This window comes from Pangasianodon hypophthalmus, chromosome 1 (assembly GCF_027358585.1).
Source record: "Pangasianodon hypophthalmus isolate fPanHyp1 chromosome 1, fPanHyp1.pri, whole genome shotgun sequence".
Lineage (NCBI taxonomy): Eukaryota > Metazoa > Chordata > Actinopteri > Siluriformes > Pangasiidae > Pangasianodon > Pangasianodon hypophthalmus.
In genome coordinates, this window is record NC_069710.1 from 26,732,909 (window position 1) to 26,752,514 (window position 19,606).

A 19,606-nucleotide genomic window follows, 5' to 3' on the forward strand; every position below is an offset into this window, starting at 1 on the left:
GAGTTAGAGTTGAGCGTTTCCAGTTATGACACCGTTTTTCATTAAAACAGAGCTGTGAGAAATCTGTGACATGTTTTGAGCATGCTAGGGCTGGATAACATGACAATGGGATATTGAGTTCGCTATAAATTATGTTGCAACATGTCTTTCTGAAGCTATTACTGTTAGCATTAGTATTTTTATAACATGCAATAACTTTATTGTTACTCAGTTAGCTGACTGGAAGTTAAAGTTAATACAACAAACGTGCTGTGTATTATATAGAGGTATATTTAACCAAAATTTCCACTACTTACTGATCTACAATGCTTTAGACAATAACTTCTTGTTAATATCTAAACACTGTATATACTTACACAAACAATATGCTCCGGTCCAACAGGAGTACAGAAGAAAACAAGGAAATCCATCTTTATATAGCTTCGTTCATTCCTCTGGCCATTCTAGTGAGAACATGCTCCATTTGGCCCACCATGATGCCTAACAGGCAGGTTATATCACTATCCAGGCCATGACAGAGGTGATGTTACAGCATTGAAGACTAACGTAAAACACTATTAGGAAGAGGAAATGCAGGAGATACAGTGGCAGGACCCCCTCCATGGAAGCCCCCAGCCCCAGACTGAACACACACAGCTTCTCCTCAGGCCTGCTTGTGTGGTCAGGACCTGTTTTAACAGCATGGCGGTGGAGACGTACACACAGAGGGAGAGTGATGCAGCGAGAGAATGAGGGTCAGTATGGCATTGTCAGGTCACCCTGACCATCCAGCAACACAGTAGGTGTTTCAAGACTCTAAAAAACATGCATTAACCCTTTTTTCCAACGATTTTGATACTAGACTGAGTATCTACCAATACTTAATACCGATCTGATGCTGACTTGCTGTGAGCTTGTGCTGCTAAGTTATGTGAAAATTATGTGAAACGTTAGCTACTTGAAGTATGCAGAAATATGGTGCAGTGCTATGCATAAATAGTTGATAGTGCCTAATTATTTAACTAACTAAATTATTCAACTTAAATAAATAATGAAAGAAACAAATCTAAAATAGCAAGACTGAAATGGTTAATGGAGATCTTCAGTCCAGTATCTCCACTGCCTTACATAAGTATTCACCCCCTTGAACATTTCCACTTTTTAATACTGGATTTAGTGGTGCTCCACAGGATGTACAAGTTTGGGATTTTTTTGTTTATAACCAAACCCTGACTGGTAATTTTCCAGAACATTGTCCCAAACTTTTTAATAGCTCCTTAGTCTTCATGAAGCTGTTTGTTTAGGTATGTTCTCTAACTAACTCTGGGGCCTTTAGTTGAACACAGTTGGACAACATTCTTCTAATTATTTGACTTGCGATGGCACTAATTTAGGGGTTTCATACCAATGGGGGTGAACACTTCTACACTCACAACTTTAATCTTTTTTTTATTTGTAAATAATATTCAAACTGTATTGATATTTTCCCCCACTGAAGTATTAAGGGCTATTTTGTGTAGATTCAAGATATAATCCCAATAAAGTCCTTTGTTTCTCCAGGTTGTAACACTACAATATGTGGAAATGTTTAAGGGGGGTTAATACTTTTGCAAGGCACTGTAAATAGCAATATTAAGTTAAAGAAATGCATGAGGTTAGATTAGGGCTATTTCAGGTTAAAAAAATGACCCACTGAGCACAAATGCAACAGAATTTAGGCTAAAACTATGGATGTTCATGTGTGTTGTGTGTAACATCAGGGACGGAGGTCCCATAAAGAAGCAAATAAATAACAACATCATAACATCCTTTTATTTACGGTACATCCCTGCACACTCAGCTCTGAGCACTGGAGCGAATAATGTCAGTGAGGAATGGAGAAGGTCAACCAGAGGTAAGATTCCGGGTGGAGAGAAAGGGCAAGAAAGCGAAAGAGAACACGAGAAAAAGAGAAAGAGCATGTGTTTGGATGTCTGTTTGGTTAATGAATAAAAAGTGGGAATAACCCTAAGGCTGTGGGTGCTGTGTTGTGGTGTCCAGTTCCTCTCCATGTTTGCTTTCACTCATTAATTTACTCACTCTTTCACTTCTTCCTTCCTTTCTTCTCCTCTATACAGAACGGATGACTGATGGAGGGAGAGGGTGGTGTAAGGGTTTAAACCACACTGGGACTTATTCAATTAACAGACGTATACTTGGACGTCTCTTCTTTCATCATGACCCCTCCGTCATCCCTTCATCCACACCCCTCTTCGGGGATCATTCATTCAGCGAGGGTGGACAGGGTAGCATACCGGCTTTGTGACTTTGACCGGGTCAGCATCATAACTCACAAGCACAGGATAGTGTCAGGCCTAATCCGGGGCCCTGGGCTTAGTGACCGACACACACACACACACACACACACACACACATACATACACATGGGTAATACTCATGGCTCAAACTAAGGGGGAATGTAACAAATGACAAAAAACATTCCTGCTTGTTAAACTGCCACACGTCAGATTAATGTCCTTATGTAATATCATTTTTAATGATATTTTAATTGCATTCATATTTGAGATTCATACACTAAGTTGCCTTGGACACCTTGGAGGTTTTGTCAAAGCAAAACGTTATGAACACAACACACACAATGCACTTTTGACCTTCACAAATGATAAAGTGAGCACTACATCTGTGGACTTCTTTTAAAAAGAAAAAAAACCATCTACTACTGAAGTGTACGGTATGAAGTGAGTGTATTGCAACATTTTGAGGTAAAAGATTACTACTGTAGTTAAATAAATTCTTACAAAGATCAAATGTCTATTGAGGAAAAGAGACGGAAAAATAAGCATGGTTACAGTTGACATTTAACGACTAATCATAAGATACATCTTACTTCTCCACCCTCAATTGTATAAAACACAAAAAAGTAAACCATGATATGTAAACACAACCTTTCCTTTAGATGTTTGCTTATTTCACACCAACAGAGGAAGGGAGAACAAAGAGGAACGATAAATTCTAAACTCTCCCACATTTGTTTCGGTATCCAGTAACGTGAATGATGGCTTTTTCCGTTTCTCTGTCTTATTCTCCCTCCCTCTCCATTTTCATCTGTAATGAGGAATTCATCCAGTCTTGGAATTGTAGTGAAGAGCAGCCGTGCTGAGCGAGTCAGGTGCCAAGAGCTGCCTCATATCCGCCGCAACTGGTGTGTTCTGCTCAGTGTGTGAATATGTGTGTGTGCATATATACTGCATGTGTGTATATGTGTGTGACGCGGTATGACGCCGTTTGATCAACGTGCTGGTGCCAAAGATGGTGCCAAAGTTTGGAGGGCAAACTGACCTCCCTATTTCTAAATCCTCATTGGCTCTGCCAACTTGGAGGCTTTGCGAGTGCTAATGAGTGTAGCCTTCTCAGCAGGACTGGCAGATCTACCAGAGAAGAGAAAGGAAGCGGAAAAAAAAGACAAGACGAGCCGAGATAGGGGAATACTAGCATCCCACCTTGGGGCTGACTTCAATGTGGCTACATTTTCACAGTTTGCTCACAGCCACCCAAAAAAAAAAAAAAAAAAGGAATCAGTGCTGAAAGAAAAGATTGAGAAAAGAGCAAATTAAGTGCTTGCGAGGTCTGAGTGAAGAGCCTCTATAGAGACTCCATCAGATGGACCCCCAGAAACATCCATCACTGTCTGTCGACGGCTTTTAGACTCAGCAGCCGAACGTGGGAGGGGAAAACGAAGATGGACAGCCCAGAGTGGAGAATAGGTGAAAACACACTCACACACAGAGAAAGGGAGGTGAAAGTATCTCCACCACAAAACACACACCCACTACTTGGATTTGTCTCCAGAACCTTTCCCTATCCCAGTGTGAACCTAACTCAAGCCAAAACATGTCAAATATCAGTCTTGACCAGGCTGTGAGCATTAGATTGCTGGGCTTTACCCAACCTGGACCTCATCAATCAAACCCAAAGGGTCTTTTGCAATCCTGACAGCAAACTAAACATGACGTGATAGCTCTCCAATAGGGCAACATCAATTAACGTCTTGCACATAGAGGCCCTCTGAGCTAGTGCAGGGGTGGAGCGGCGTTAAGCACCAGGGCACTCTGGGTCTTTTTGGCCAGCTACAATGACCCGACACGTCATACGTTGTAATTACACCTCATTCATTTTTCGGCTAAAATCATCCTTGTCAAGAGACCAGCTAAATATTTGACTCTGTGCATAGAGATGGAATGCCGAAGGAAAAACCTGTTGCTAATAAAGCTGCATGATATCAAGATGAGCTCAGAGGCTCTGCTTCTTGAACAGGACATGGAATTAAATTACAGGTTTAACATCGATATCCCTTGTTATCTCAAAAGCAGGAAGAACATGAAAGGTCCAGATCGAGCCGAGGGATTAGCGTGTTGTCTTTAATCATGTAAATTCGTAACGCTCTTTTTTTTTTTTTTTTGAAAAGCCAGTGAGGGATTGGAAATCAAATAAGCAGCAGGAATCACTCAGCTTGACTGGCTTAAGCCTGGGACAGGAAACGTCCGGCTTGTTCTTGTCAGAAAGCTTAGAGAACTGAGCAGCATTGGCCAAAACTCTCCTTTAAAGCTCAGACATTCTTTAAATAGCTTCAGGAAGAAGATTTATGAGTTTTAACGGAGCTTGGAAGGGAAAGTGGATTCGCATTATATTTTATGAACGGCTGTTATTTTTTCATACTCACGAATTCATCACACTCGTTTAATCTCCATCGCACTCTTAAGTATGTAACTGTTTTTCCACTCCTCCTTTCTCTCTCTCTTCTTGTTTTGTCTCTATTACCAATATTCACACTAATATCCATCACTACATTCTGCTGCTGTGGCTTTTCTCAAATTACTCCCCCACGCATTCGCAGCCCCGCCCCCTCCCACTTTGAGGGTTTCCTTAAATATTCCATCCAACACTTTTCACTCTTTCTTATCTGCACCCCCCATCTCTCCTTCCTCTTTTCTGCTCTCAGATCCGCTCATGCTGAGCAGCGAAATGGCAAGAGGGAGAGAGAGAGGCGCACATGAATCAAGCCTGACAGAGCAGCAGGGAGGACGGCAGATGTCGCAGACAGAGAGCACTTTTCAATCAGCCTGTCCTTCCGACACGCAGCCAAGGTGAACCACTTCACTCCTAGCTACCCCCGGTCCAGAAACACACACACACACACACACACACACACAGTGCACTTTAATCCTTCTCATTAACCAGAGGACTTTGTCCTACTTGGAGGGGAGATGTGTAAGGAGAAAAGGAGGGCAGGGGGAAGAGGAAGAGAGACAGAATGTGGCCTATTCACTTCATCAGAACACATGACTGTAAAACAGAATCGCAATTATTTTGTGGATTTCCCCTGTCCAGCTGTGTTGTGTGCATGAGTGAGTGTATGTGTGCTCTAATAAATCTGATTTGGGACCACTGACGAAAAAGACATAGCTTAGCGAGAGCCTTGCCAAACATCCACCACCTAATAATCTGCTTTCACCCCCCTGTACAATCGAATTTATCCAGCCAACACTTCAGCTTCACGCTGCGCACTCGCTGTTATCGGAACAAACAACTGTGGCACTTCTTCAGGAGGCTGCATTCAAACCTTCCACCTGTTTCAGTTCTCTTAAACACGAGAAAAGCTGCTCTCCTCAACCCGCCAGCTGCTCTGGAACAACCACAGCACAATACTCACTGCGTTTGATCCAGCAGCTTCCCAAAGCTTCTCTGATACTCTACACAGCTTACACTTGTTAACCCGAGCTATAAGTATCAGGAACAATCGCTGTCAGCCCAGTCCTCCTCCGTGGGGCCGGAGGTCAGAGCATTCCCTGTTTTTTAAAGAGCCCAGTCAGCGCAGGATGAAAGAGGCGCACTGCATTCCTGTCTTCTTTATTTCTACCACCGTGACAACCACTGATGAACGAGCACGCTGTCCAGATTTCTCTCGGTTGCTCAAGAGTGCGAAAGGGAGTTGAGAAAGCAAATTTTGGCAACACTGTGCATATTTCAAGCCTGTAAAAGATTAAGATCTACAATACTTCAAGATTTCAATACTGTAATAGGTATGCAAATATACGCTGTAGTTTTATCTTTGCAAATGATTGATAATTATTAATGATCTGATGAAAGACATCAAGCTAAAATTGAGAAAAAAAATCTAAAGAATTAATAGAAATGTGAATCCACAGTAACAAAACAAAAAAAAAACAAGCTTCACGTACGTGTGAGCGCAGGCACTGTGAGGACTTACCTGCTATGTAACATGATATTTACTTCTGCTGTGGTTTTGCTAACAGATGTTGGTCCCATTTCTATGTAGTTAACTATAAACTATACCAACAACTATATTATAACAGAAATAAATCTTATGTAAATATGCATAAATATCTAGTGTATTTTGACCATTTTTAATTTGAGAAGTTGACAAATCTAATTTTTATGCAATTCCAAAAATCAGATGGATTAACCACAATCTGTAATTTGACAGTAAGTACATACTTTGATGCTTTTACATATACATATGTTACACTTTAAAATACATGGACAATTCCTGTGTATTTGTGTATTTGCTGCAGTAATCCATCTGTAACAGTGCGGATTTCCTCACTTGTTATATAATAGTTGTCTGTACAGATTCTGTGTAACTACACAGGTATTAGAGGCGCTTAATGTAAAGAGGAACCCAAATGTTTTTACAGAAAAAATTAAGATAAGTACTGAGGAAAAGGATACAAAATAGACTGTGAAATATAATTTGTAACTCCTTGTTACAATGAATTAAAAGCAAAGACATAAAAATGATAGAGATGATACTGATACCATCACATTGCCCAGCTCTATGCATGTGACATGGTGGTGCGTGGCATGTGTGGAAGGCGGCACACAAACAAGTAAGCAAATTGAAAAGCCATTTCTTCATGCTCAGAGGTAAGAAAGAGGTTAGGTTCAAGCAGTTCAGGAGGGTGGGGCAAAGATATGTCTCTCAGTTCTGATGTGGTGCCTCCACCAAGTCATAAAGATGCATGGTCGGTTTACAGAGCTATGAGAATTATTACAGACCGTGAGAAAGCTTTTCTATACACAGGTAAACAGAATTCTATATGCTTTTCTTCCAACGGATTCACATCCACAGCGGGAGGTTTTTAGCCTACAGCAACCTGTGGCCTATATTTCATTCCAATTCATCTCCCTACATTATCCAGAGCTCTGTAAATCAAAGCCGTGCCGTATCCCAGCCTCCTCTCCATCAGCCAAGTGGCAGGATGTGTGTTGTGTGCGAGCTGAGTGGAGCGTGTTTGCTTTGCCAGCGGGGTGTGTGCTGTTCTGTGGGCTGAACCAGCGGGACAGCGCAGAAGCCGAGGCCCTGCTACAGAGGAGAGACTGCGCTTCGAGGTGTTAGATTTCTGCTGAGCGACAGGGGGGCTCAGGAACTTCAGAAACACTAAGAGGCCAGGAGACGTTTAATGACTTCTTCTACAATGGGCTGTTCTTAAGCATGCATTCCCTGAATATTACTCGCCCCCTCCCAACACCCACACACACACACATACACACACACAAAGCTCTATTGCCAGTTATAAAAATCCAGTGTTCTCAGACACGCTCTGCTGCATACATTACTTTTGTCCCTGATTCGCTCCCTTTCTTTCATTCATCTCTCTCTAATTGCGTCCCATCGTTTCTTAAAGGCAGACGCCTGAAAGTGAGAATAGAATGTGTCGAGTATGCATCTGGTCAGCAAATCTGCACGCATCAGTGGTTCATGATGTGTCACGTACCTGCAGAATGCTGCTTTTGACACAACATACACAAAAACAAGCTAGAACCATGCAGCGTGCCAAGAGCCAAGCCTCAGAGACACTCGACCGGCTTTAATAGACCTGCTGTGCGTGCCAAGAGCTATTTCTCAGCCTGATACTGAAGGTCCCAGTCTGACAGAACCAGCAAAGCTGTCTCTCAGCTCCTGGGAGCGTTCAAGTGAACACTTTGCATTCAAACTACGTCCTTCTGGAGTGGGGGTCACATGCACAAGACTTATGCAGTAGAAACGGCTTAAAATAATCAGGTCTGAACACACGTAAACCTCCCGGAGGTGACCAAGAGGAAACCTGCTCACTCAGCCAGGCATGTGGGAGGCAGCTCACCGCTGTGAAAAGACTACAGTTCAAATATTTGTCTTTACAGGTCAGCTTTCTCCTCAAACTTCATGGCATGCAACTCCTTAGAAAAGACGAGAAATACAAACACGGTAAAAGAAAGATCCATCCTCGAGAACCACTTAAGCGCTTATCTATTGACGGAGTGCACTCCCATTCTCTTACACACATCACGTGACAATCAGTGACTAGTTTTTATCACTGGCTGTGCAGCTTTTCTTGTTTGCTTTGTTGATAACGGACATGTCAGGAACACGAGGAACATGTGTGTTCCATATGCTGCTAATTACATCACCACAGCGGTTCACTCTATAGCTTCCATCTGATAAGAAGTCCATTTTGGATATCAACAGTTTCTGTCATGCGAGGCCTCTTAATGTGTGTCCAGCTGAAAGCAGAAGTCGAGAAAACAATCCCTAATCTGCAGACACCAGACCCACCAAGCAGATGCCCATCTCTACTTTAAATCAAATTACTGAAGAAAAATATATGTCTCCATCTGTGGCCCTCCTAAGTGGGAAAACACACTAATTCACAATTCACATTCTGCTTAAGAGGAGAGAAGGTCAAGCGGAACTGAAACCCGATGAAACTTGGCCTTGCCTGGCAAATCAAATGTAAGGCACAGATGGTTCGAGAATGGTGAAAGGTGCACTAGAATAGCCAAGATGTTCAAACTTTCTTCAAAACAATGGGAAAAATTTCCTTGGCGACCTTGCCATGAGCTGATTAGATTTCACAGACGTTGTTCCAAGTTAGCTGTTAAAATATGCTTTAATGCTGCGGTTTACAAGCCGTGACTGATCAAACGAGTAAAATACACACTGGCTTTCCTCCAAATATAATGAGGGCGCTCAGTGAAAGGGCATGTAAAACAATACCTACAAGATCCACTCGCAAATGAAGGAGCAACAAACAAATTAATGTACAACACTGTTAGGCAAGGATGTATACAAGTAGCAAATTTGATCAAGCATAAATATCAGTAATGGTTTATTGTAACCCGCATAGAATAGCTCAAGGCAGCTGTCTGAAATCTTTTTCAAACTGAGGACAGAATGTATTTTTCTGCTTATTGCCTCTGGCCTTGCTTCTTTTACTCAGCATATTTAAACAGAGGAAACTCATTCCTGGATAATTTCATTAGGCGGCTTAGGGTTGCATTGTCTCCTGACCACGTGTCCTTTTTCACTCCAATCTATACAAGTAGCTCCCATTTAAAGACTGTGTGTGTGCATTTGGTAGTGTGTGTGTCTCTGGGTAGGGAAACCTAACTCCAGAGAAGAAACGATCCCCTTTTGTGCAGACAACCCTGGGTCATCAGAAGCTGTAAATCTCTGTAGGTTTAGGGCTGTAAAAAGGTAAAGATCCTGATAAAGGGTGCCATTAATACAAGGCTTTCGTTGGACACAAAAGGCTTAGGGCGGAAGACTATCTGGGTGGAGAGGACGGTGCAACAGAGACAAGCACATGGTGACAGTCCTCAAACGCCACTCTCCTGCCTAACCCTCCGGCGCAAACAAAGGAAGCAAAGAAAAGAGTGAGAGAAAGCGAGATTTAGAGAGTGTCAGAGCGGCGTGCCTCAGAGGACTGGTGTAACTCTCACGTTACTGATAGCGCTCACATCTCTCCAATCACACAACCACTTAATCAAGATGCAATTGCAGCTACTTGAAAGATGGTTTTATAAAGCCATGCATTTTTTTTTCTAAATTGCTCAACAAAACAAACAGCATTTCATAGCTGCAAATAATCATTGAACTTGTATAAGAGCAGAGTAAAAGCACTTATCCAAGACTTCATCACAGATCGACAACATTAAATCCATCCAAAACTAATATGAACCACTCATCTGCTGAACACACAGCAGCCAAAATCAATAAGGCAGGAAACACTTTAGAGTATAGAGCAGCCCCGGGGCCGTGAGGATGACCTGCCGCTAGGTGGCGCCCCTTCACTGCACAAATACACGAACACACTAACACACAGACTCTTTCTCTTACACACACACAGACACTCACTTGCACTCGCGGTCCTCCAGGTCGAAGTGCGGGTTGAAGTTGATGAGGATGCGCTGGTGCGGTGCTGGAGCCGTGATCACCCACACACACCTCTGCGACGGCAGGTACGAGGTCGGGTAGCCCGGGGAGGTCAGGTAGTTGGCACTGGTGATCCGGATGTTTCCCCCACATTGGTCTGGAACTGAGACACAATGCAATGAATCGACACAATATACTTGGAGAAAACAGAAACCCGAAAATAAAACCAGTTGATGAGGAACAGTTGATTGTAGGGAGATTTGTGCGGCGCAGTGAAACAGTGGGATGTTTGTTCATGATCGAAACAATAAAACATACAATTAATCTAACAAACAAACAAACAAACAAACAAATAAATAAATAAATAAATAAGCGCGAATAGAAGTACCCAGTCTCTGGTACGCGTCTTTCTTCCACATGCGTAAATTGCGCACATAATGCTGCCACCTAACACTTCTCATTTCAATCCATTTCATTTCTTCCACATCCAGCCATTGATTTGTTACATTTTTTTATTTGTGTAGATGAAGAAAAACACGTGAAGGTCACACATTATTCTTAGAAAACATCTGCAAATCTGAGTCAGATGAGATTTTAAAGAAGCGCACAGACACAAAGTAAGATACAAAAGAAACAGACCAAACTTAACCCAGCACTCTGATCATTTCAAATGAGTTTTAATGCAAGGTGAATATTTAACATCTGCTTTAGCTGAGATTCTCAAAAGACCTGATTATTATTATTATTATTATTATTATTATTATTATGAATAACTTTCCTGTATTAGATGCAGCAGTTTTAACTTGGACACATTTATTTATTTATTTTTATCTCTGTTCAATTTCACTTCTGCTTTTGCTCTTCTGGATGAAATGAGATAATACATAACAACTTTTACCAAGCTGAAGAGGAACTAGGAGGATCCTACAGTGTAGCATGTGGGACTTTTCAGCCAGGACAGAAATATCTCAAAAAATCCATACAAGTGAGGGGAATTTGCTGTTTGTTTGATTCTGTTTAAGCTACTAAGCAGCGAATAGGACTAATTACTGGTTTTTACCAAAAAATAAAAAAAAATCCATGTCTGAGTCACTGAGTCTGTTTGGAAAAATAAATACATGCTTTAAGGAAATGTTCATTGAACTGATGTTTGAGGATCAGGAGTACTGCTCTAAAGCTGCTGTGTGATAATGTCTGATGTTAAGAGACATACACTAATAACGTGGAACTGAAGTTGATTTAGCTGATCATGCCTAAAAGTGACTATTTCGAGCTGATCATGGTGTTTAAATCTGATAGTACTTAAATGTGAACAGTTTCGGCTCGGGTTTGCGCGCGCGCTGTTGAAAGCTGAGCATGGTTTCAGATGATTGAGGATGATTTGATATTGGATGATAGTCATGGTTAAAGTTAAGCAGTGTATCGGACAGGTGAGCAGCTCAGATCCCCAACACATCTTCCGTCAACATCCCGCAGTTTTCATAGTCTAATCCCTTCAAATCCTCCCTAAACCAACACTGCGCATAAATAAACACACCTCATGGGCTGTCACTTACCAGGTTTGATAGCTCTTGCTTTGACAAAGATTCCCGTTAAGAGGATCAGCGCTAATCCAACATGCATCCTCGCGTCCTTGTGTTGATTTATTTATTTTTTTGGAAATAATAATTAAAAAAACTTACAAAAAAAAAGGGAAAAAATGGAAAGTAAGAAGAATCCTCTGTGGTAAAATCCGCTCGCTGGAGCGTCGTTCTGATGGAAGGGAAGAGAAATTAAAGAAACACAAGCGGCGGCAGAAGCGGCTTGAGTAGCTACAGGGCGCCCGCGCGCGTGCGTTCAGCTCCGGTTTCCTGCGCGGTGGAGCCGGCGCGCGCCTCTCTCCCTCTCCCGACTCGCCATTTCCTTCAGCAGGGGAGACACGGAGCCTGTTCAACAAGCACAGCAAACACACAGCGATCACTCTCGTCTCCACTGATGAGCGTAAATCCTCCGGTAAGAGAGAAAAAGTGCGCGCGCAGACGACGCTGCTCTGCCTGTGGATTTGGGTTCGAAAGCAGCCAGACGAAGCGCGAGCCTCCGCACTGTACGCCCAGTCCTAACTATCTGACCAGAGGCGAGCTAGTGACACACACATCTGGCACACTGCACTGCCATGACAGCGTCTTAAAGCCGAGCGATACACACACACACACATATGCACACAAGACACACACACATACACACACACACGCGCGCGCACACACCCCTCCTAAACTGCAGTCGCTTTTCTTCTGCCCTCGCCCGGCTGCTCGGATCTGGGCATTCTCATTGGTTTCATTAGAAATATGCAAAGCCCACCCTTATGGACCCCCCTCCCATCTCTCTCTCTCTCTCTCTCTCTCTCTCTCTCTCTCTGTGTGTGCGCGTGTGTGTGTGTACACGGACTATATAAGCCTGTGAAGGCTGCTCTTCCTATCAGTATGGTGTATGGAGAGAACAGGAAAGAAAATTTCGCAACAATCACAACGAAGTGATGCTACGAATCCTGTATGATTAGATGAAATTGAGAACTTGCACAGTCGCACTTCAGATCGTCCTGCATCTCAGATCTGCTCAGTAGTTCCAGGTTAAATCCAGGTACATGTCTACATTCCCTGTGTAAATGCAATGAGTGAACATCATGATGTTTATTTTTTTTTAATCTTAACTTCACAAGGCTATACGAGCCACAAGTCCTCGTGTGTTTGTGTCCTGCGCGTTTCTAGTGATCCATTTGGCATTTACGCACAGAGACTATGATATTTATAGCAAAGCGCAAAAGACCTAGATACACCGACTCCTCTGGATGGATGCTCTTAAAATAACAACTAAGTAAAGAGGCGCACAAATGACATACATGCACATTCCGTCTTGTTAGGTCGTTTTAGTGGCACTAATCTGCTGGAAGGAAGAGCACTAGAAGAGCTAGGGCACTAACCACGAATAGGAGACAGCACATCTACACGAGCACGCGTCCATTCCCAATCAAGTCGCTCACGCCAAACCAATGCCATTCCTAACTAGCCGCTATTATCCGACAGGCTATTAATCGCCAATAAATCAATAACCACTTGCCTTTGTTATATCCTCAAAAATCCCTTAAGTGTGCTCCTGCGATCGCAGTAGCCAAATCCCAGGGAAGCGCTCCCATCCTCTCCAAAAACCCGTAAACACCACACTCAGCAGATCTATGTGTCCGACTCGGAGTCGGGGGTTATAAGCTTCTCATGTCACTATAACTGACTCCCACACACACAAACACAAACACACACTCACGCATAGTATGGGCACAGAGAGAGGAGACACGGGCTACGTCCCAATCCTGCTCGCAGTGCGCCAAAAGAGTAGCCTACACCACCACAGGTGACCATAACCATAATTACCACAGGTGGCGTAATCTGTTCACTCAGCCTGCTATTTAATACGAAATCTACTTACTTAAGGGATTGGACACTACTGTGATATAATCCCTGAGAATATTTACTATAGCAGTCTACACAGAAGTAGTCCAGATCCGCAGGAAGGTCGGTTCTACAGGAAACATTCATTCAATTCAAATACTAAGAGTTTATAGGCCACTTAAAGTAATGGTTTTAAAAAAATGTATAGTTGGCTTCCTAAAGTGGTTCTAGTTTGGAAGCCTTTCTAATAGAGAAACACTTTATTGTAGGGACCTTTAAGGTTTCCCCATTAGGACAACATAGGAACCATTAAAAAAAGTACTAGACTGACCTTTTTCTAAGAATGTTACTGTACATAGCACTCAGATTGTGCTCACTGTATATATATATATATATATATATATAATTTTTTTTTTCCATTTTAATGTTGTGAGCTCAGTTTTGGCCATTTCAGCAAATTCATTGCTGGGGAATACTTTATTCTCCTGGTGTTGTTTATTTATTTATTAAGCTCCAAACACTCCAAATCTTTTTTTTAATCTCCAAACTCACAAATTCATATCTGTGTTTGGCTATTCCCCATTAATGTACTTTATAAGTCTCAGAATTGTAATAATGTAAATTAGAAGTAACCTTAAAATGTATTCCATGTCGAGCTGTAAATGTAAATTTTAAGGTTTTTATTTTAGGGTTTTGATAACTGGAATGTCAACACTTTGACGTCCCAAATCTCACAACACCCAGACAGAACCTTATGATACAAACATCACGAAGTACATAATAGAATCGCGATGCAACACAGACAAACTGTGGAACTGCCATCACTGGTGGATGTGGGTTGATTCTGTCCTCTATCTGCTGCAAGCCGCTCCCTTTCTGTACCATGATGGGACAGATTAGCGCAAAAAGTGTCCACTGCTACACACTACAGCTCTGAGCTCCATCTCAAATGGCACACATTGTGCCATTTTAGGACCTGAATGATATATGCCACTAAAGACACCAAACTGTGTAAAGCTGACACTTTTTGCACTTGCAGCCTGTTCTATGTAGCAGAAGAGGCGGACCATTTGGTTTGAATTTTGCTAAATTGTCAATGAGCAAAGCACACAGTTCAGGAGCAAAAAGTTTAGACTGGTTTTAACAACAGTGTTTATTCCTGTGGAAGCTGATCTGGCATGTGTCAAAGACACATGTTTCTACACTGTGATTTGTAATTTCTATTTAGCCAAATGTTTACTATTTGATTCACAATGTTAGTTTCCCTACAAACATCCCAGTAGGCTACTACATACTCAAGTGCATAGTGTATAGCCTATTGTCAGAATATAGTGCGTAATCTGGCTTTATTTGAAGTCTAAGATATCTTAAAGTATTGTGGCATCCCTGAGTCAAATTAAATTAATTTGAATACTTCCCAGCATGCTTAGCAGTTCTAGCAGTTAGCACATAGTTTTTCAGTTTCCTGTTTATAATGAAGTGTTTGGAATGCTTTTGGTTATATTGTTAGCCATGTTGTGCTGTTTGTTTGTGGTGTGTGAGGTTTCTGGAGTGCCTTCATTGTTATGTAAGAAGTCTGCTTTGGGATGCAGCTCTGGAGTGGACTGGTGGCACATTAATACTTTCACATACTTAGCACAGACGAATACAGCTGTACAAAAGTGCATTTTGAAGCCAGCTGTGGTGATGTAGTGTATGTTACTACATTACCTGTTGTTTGCGTTGATCATCTTATAGCCAAAAACTTAGTGCCAAACTGTCAGCCTTTTGGGGAATTTCTTAGAAACAGCACAAACTGCATTTTTTGTCTTTAATTTCAATAAAAAGAGAAAAAAGAGGAACGATTGTTTAGCTATAATGTAAGTGATGACAGGAACCTGTTTCCCAGAAGTTCCACAACATTAAATGTAACTGAAAATGGATAAAATGTACATACTCTTTAATAAATACACCATTGTTAGCACTGGCAAACTGCTGTAGTGTAAGAGGAATAAAACACTTTAGGATGTGTTGTTATTGGAAAACAATCAACACTGGGGTGGTAACTCTTCACACCACCCTGATTATTTTTCTGTAACAGCATGTTTTACATGTGTTTTATTCCTTTGTAGAAATGGCATGTTATGTATGGTGCAGTTGGGGACGCACCCCGGCGTGGGTCGGGGGTGCATTTATACTTTAACATCTTTAAAATTAAATTAAATGGGAAATTAAATGGTGTTCATGGATGAAGAAATTGTCTTGCCACAGACTAAAGCTCATACGAGCTCACTGAGTTTGTGTCTGAGATGTTATGAATGGTTATGAGCTGTCATAGCTCGACATGGAATTATTCCACTAGATGAGCTTTGCAGAAATTTCCTTAAACCAGAGAGGACTACTTTGAAATGAATGCTCATTTGTTGGCAGGTGTATCCCAGACAGGTAGCCTGACCTGAACGGTGACTTCCTCTAAAGCTTATTTGCATGAAGATGCACACTGATGAGCGCCAGGCGCGTTTCCAACAACAAACCCAACTCCCCCAGCTGACAGCTGCCACATCGTCATGGAGTAGATCAGACAGACCAGGGGCAGGAGTGTAATTAAGGACTGCTCAGTGCTCAGACACGTATTTGCCAACTGTCTGCCCAATATTTGTCAACGGTCAAACAATGAGTTGTGACTGACAAATCGATTCAGACAGGATCTTTAGTCGCATGCAGTATGGAAATCCCATCAGTCCTGCACGTATTAAACCACTCTCAGCCGACTTGATTAAGTTCTTTGAGGCTCAGAGAAAGAAAAGTAAAAGAATAGTGAGCTTTGCTGTGCGCATTCTTTGCACCCTGCAATGCCCAAAGCTCCCCAGACCCCACATCGCAATGCATATCAATGCAAAAACACCTCAACAGGCTCGACATGCCGATTACCCATGGCTTATTGTGCAGTGCAGGCTACTATTGTGCAGAGCACAGACATCCAGACCTCCTCCTGCAGTGCTGTGATTGTCCTCTATGGTTCAGCTCCAAGCTGCATCTCTCTAACGCACCTGATTCAGCGCGGTGAAAACTCTAATTACAGTATGCTTAGATTACAGGGTGGAGGTAAACTGAAGGAAACAAGCGCTATGGAAGCGATGGAGAGCTGTGCAGCAGTGCGCGTGGGCTTAGCAGCAGTTCAGCCACGCGCTTTAAAGTGCGAGCGCGCGGGAAGAGTACCGGCGCGGGCACGCGCACGAGCACAAGCACGCGCACGGGCACGCGCGCTGCTCTCGCCTCTAGAGGTCCTTCGAGTAGAGAGGTGGAATGCGGTAATGCACCCTGTGTTTCCTGCACTGATTTCAACTGCTTTTACAAATGTCTGCTTATGTCACCCAGAACCAGTTCTGAAGACCATATTGCCTTTTTTAATTATTATTTTTTATTTAATAAATTGTTACTAACTTGCTTTATAAATGGGATGGAGAATTAAGGGGCTGCAATCTCAGATAAAAAGAGTACTAATCTGTATATACCTTTTGCATATACCTTCTGCACATTTAGTGTGTATCTTTTGCATAGAAAGACATTATATGCATATAGTGTACTTTTAAAGCTTCACTCTAAAAGGTCATTAATGTCCGATTATGTGCTTGAAGTCTTTTTAAAGCTTATATCCACACTTCCAGGTGAGGGATACATATTAAAGGTATAAAAGATAAGAGCAATGATACAGATGATACAGTTCAGTACCATTCGTTTCTATGAGCAAAAGCACACTAAGCATTTTTGCCACCTAATTGCATATAGGACATAGTTGCATTTGCAGAAGATCTGAATTGTTCCTTGGTGTAAAATTAAAAGCCATACAATATAATGTCATTACTATATTGGCTTAATATTTGCTCTACATGACCTAATACATGAGGGATATGGTCTAAATACCTTCTAGGCCACAATGGTGATTTAAATTTAACATGAACCAAACGAAAAACATAATAATAAAAAAAAAAAGTTTACAGTGACTTTAACCACTGTGTCACTGTTAATCCTTGGGGCAAGCCAAGCAAATTTCCTTCCATGTCGGGATATGATTTTTTTTTTTTTTTGCACTGTACACTGGAGTGCATGACAATGTTGAATTTAAGGAATTTAAGTTCACCCATAGTGTGTGCATACTATATAGGATTACAATAAGGGCTGAAATTCCTCTATGGGTTACCCAATGGCAAAACATTTTAATAATAATCATATTTCATGGCAAAGTTTCCTGGAAGTCTGAGGAAAAGGAGAATCTGAAGGTAAAATGCAAGGAAATGAAGGAAAATTGAATTGAATTCTTGGTTTTTAAATGAAAAAATAGTTTGTGGTTGATGATTCACTGAGGTGCCTGACCTCCTGGGTTTTCTGTTACTCTTTTCCCATGTGGTGCCATTCAACCCAGGTCACTGACCTTTGTTTTTCTGCATGAAGGAAATACGAATGCTTTAGTCAGCAGTCAGCAGTCAGTGTGTGTGTGCTCATCACAGCGACTCATCTGGACCATCTAATCTACCTCTATTGTGCTTTCTGTTAAAAGGCCTGTTTTCAGTTGCTTGGCAGATGTTGTTCCTTTTAGAGATTGAAAATGCACTCAAAAGGGGTGCAAACATGACCCTATAAATCATGAGTGATAACACCGCAATGGAGATAAAGCTCAGACTTTACAGAAATGACAGTCCAATCCCACTACATACATTGATGTGATTGGGAAGAGCACTTCAATTTAAGAATTGCCATCTCAGCCTAGTAATGTAATGTTTCAGGAACAAAGGGACACGTTCATTTATGACCAATCGCTATGGGTAATTACACTCATTTTACAAATAGCATGGGAAGAGTGTGTGTGTGGGGGAGAGAGAGAGAGAGAGAAAGAGTGGGTCTGGTGTAGGCTTTTCCATCAGTGCCTTTAAGTGAAGTGATGTCTCTTGAGAGGAATAGAAGCCTGGAACAATGGGACTGAGTAATTTCACAAAGTCTACAGTAGCCATATCTGAAATGATGGTGATTGGGCAGCAACAATGCAGAGCCCATTTACAGGATTTCTTCCTGCATATCTTGAGTGATCTTTAATACATTTCTGTGGAATGATTAGCAGTGAACAAAAGCACTCACTGCCCCTGAAGGCTGCCCTGCAGATTTTATTAATTTGACTTTAATGTCACAAAGTTACCACTTAAAAAGCAAGGCATGTTAATGTTAATACATTGAATACAACTCTTACAGAAAAAAAATCATTTTCATTTATTAATACCTTGCATGGCTGTGTATTCAGAAACTGATGTCCACAGTGACTGAGTAAACTTCATATGTTCAGCTCCTTTAAATGAGAGGGTACTGGATGCCAGTTGTGAGCTAAAGTCAGACATGCCAAAACTGGATTGAAATGTCAGACTTGTTTTGTGTATCTCTGTGACTGTGAACTGCTAATAAAATAGTAATTAACAAAGAGAACCTTTAATATTCGTGCACATTTTGGTTTAAACGACATCATAAAAAGCTAATCCATGTGACTGGAATGTGCAACGGAAAAGGAAAAATCTAAAGGTTGGCTTGTGTGTTCCCATAAACACAAAGGTCTCCATCTAAATTCCTCCTCTTAAATCTTAGTGTGATTTAGTAACCTCCTGGGTTTGCTGAACTGGTGGTTCACAGCATTCTTCATTCTGTTTGGCAGAAGATTCAATTCTCATTATGTTTTTTGACGACAAACAGTTTAAGAAAGTACTCATTTCAGTCACAGCAATGCTGTAATAGGCACAGCTGTAATGTTTACAGACTAACTAGCTGGTGAGAAAAGTTTGCCTCTTAAACTCTCAGCTTAACATTCGCTTATTCCACAGAGCGGTTGAATTCTCAAATCTGATTCGTTGATTAATTGTCTATAACAGCAGCTCTGACAACAGTGCTGGCTACAAATCAAATGACAGGTTAATATTAATGCACTCACTCTAATATGTTATCATTTTTATAGTAACAACTTACATAATATAACTGA

General features: G+C 41.6%; 1 protein-coding gene and 1 long non-coding RNA gene across 3 annotated transcripts in view; one reads left to right on the forward strand and one right to left on the reverse strand.

Annotated features, from left to right (window-relative positions):
* The window catches only part of nrp1a (neuropilin 1a), a 69,851-nt gene extending 57,365 nt beyond the window's left edge, over positions 1 to 12,486 (reverse strand). For both annotated transcript variants that reach the window (XM_026944720.3, XM_026944719.3), the window contains exons 1-2: positions 11,749 to 12,486; positions 10,175 to 10,355 (exon numbers count right to left, since the gene is read on the reverse strand). In XM_026944720.3, coding sequence (XP_026800521.1) covers positions 10,175 to 10,355; positions 11,749 to 11,815 — 248 coding nt within the window. In that variant the 5' untranslated portion in view covers positions 11,816 to 12,486. The remainder of the gene's footprint in view (positions 1 to 10,174; positions 10,356 to 11,748) is intronic.
* A 115-nt stretch (positions 12,487 to 12,601) lies between these two features.
* The window catches only part of LOC117596886 (uncharacterized), a 32,492-nt gene continuing 25,487 nt past the window's right edge, over positions 12,602 to 19,606 (forward strand). Inside the window, exon 1 of the long non-coding RNA XR_004577876.2 lies at positions 12,602 to 12,808. This is a non-coding gene — a long non-coding RNA (uncharacterized LOC117596886). The remainder of the gene's footprint in view (positions 12,809 to 19,606) is intronic.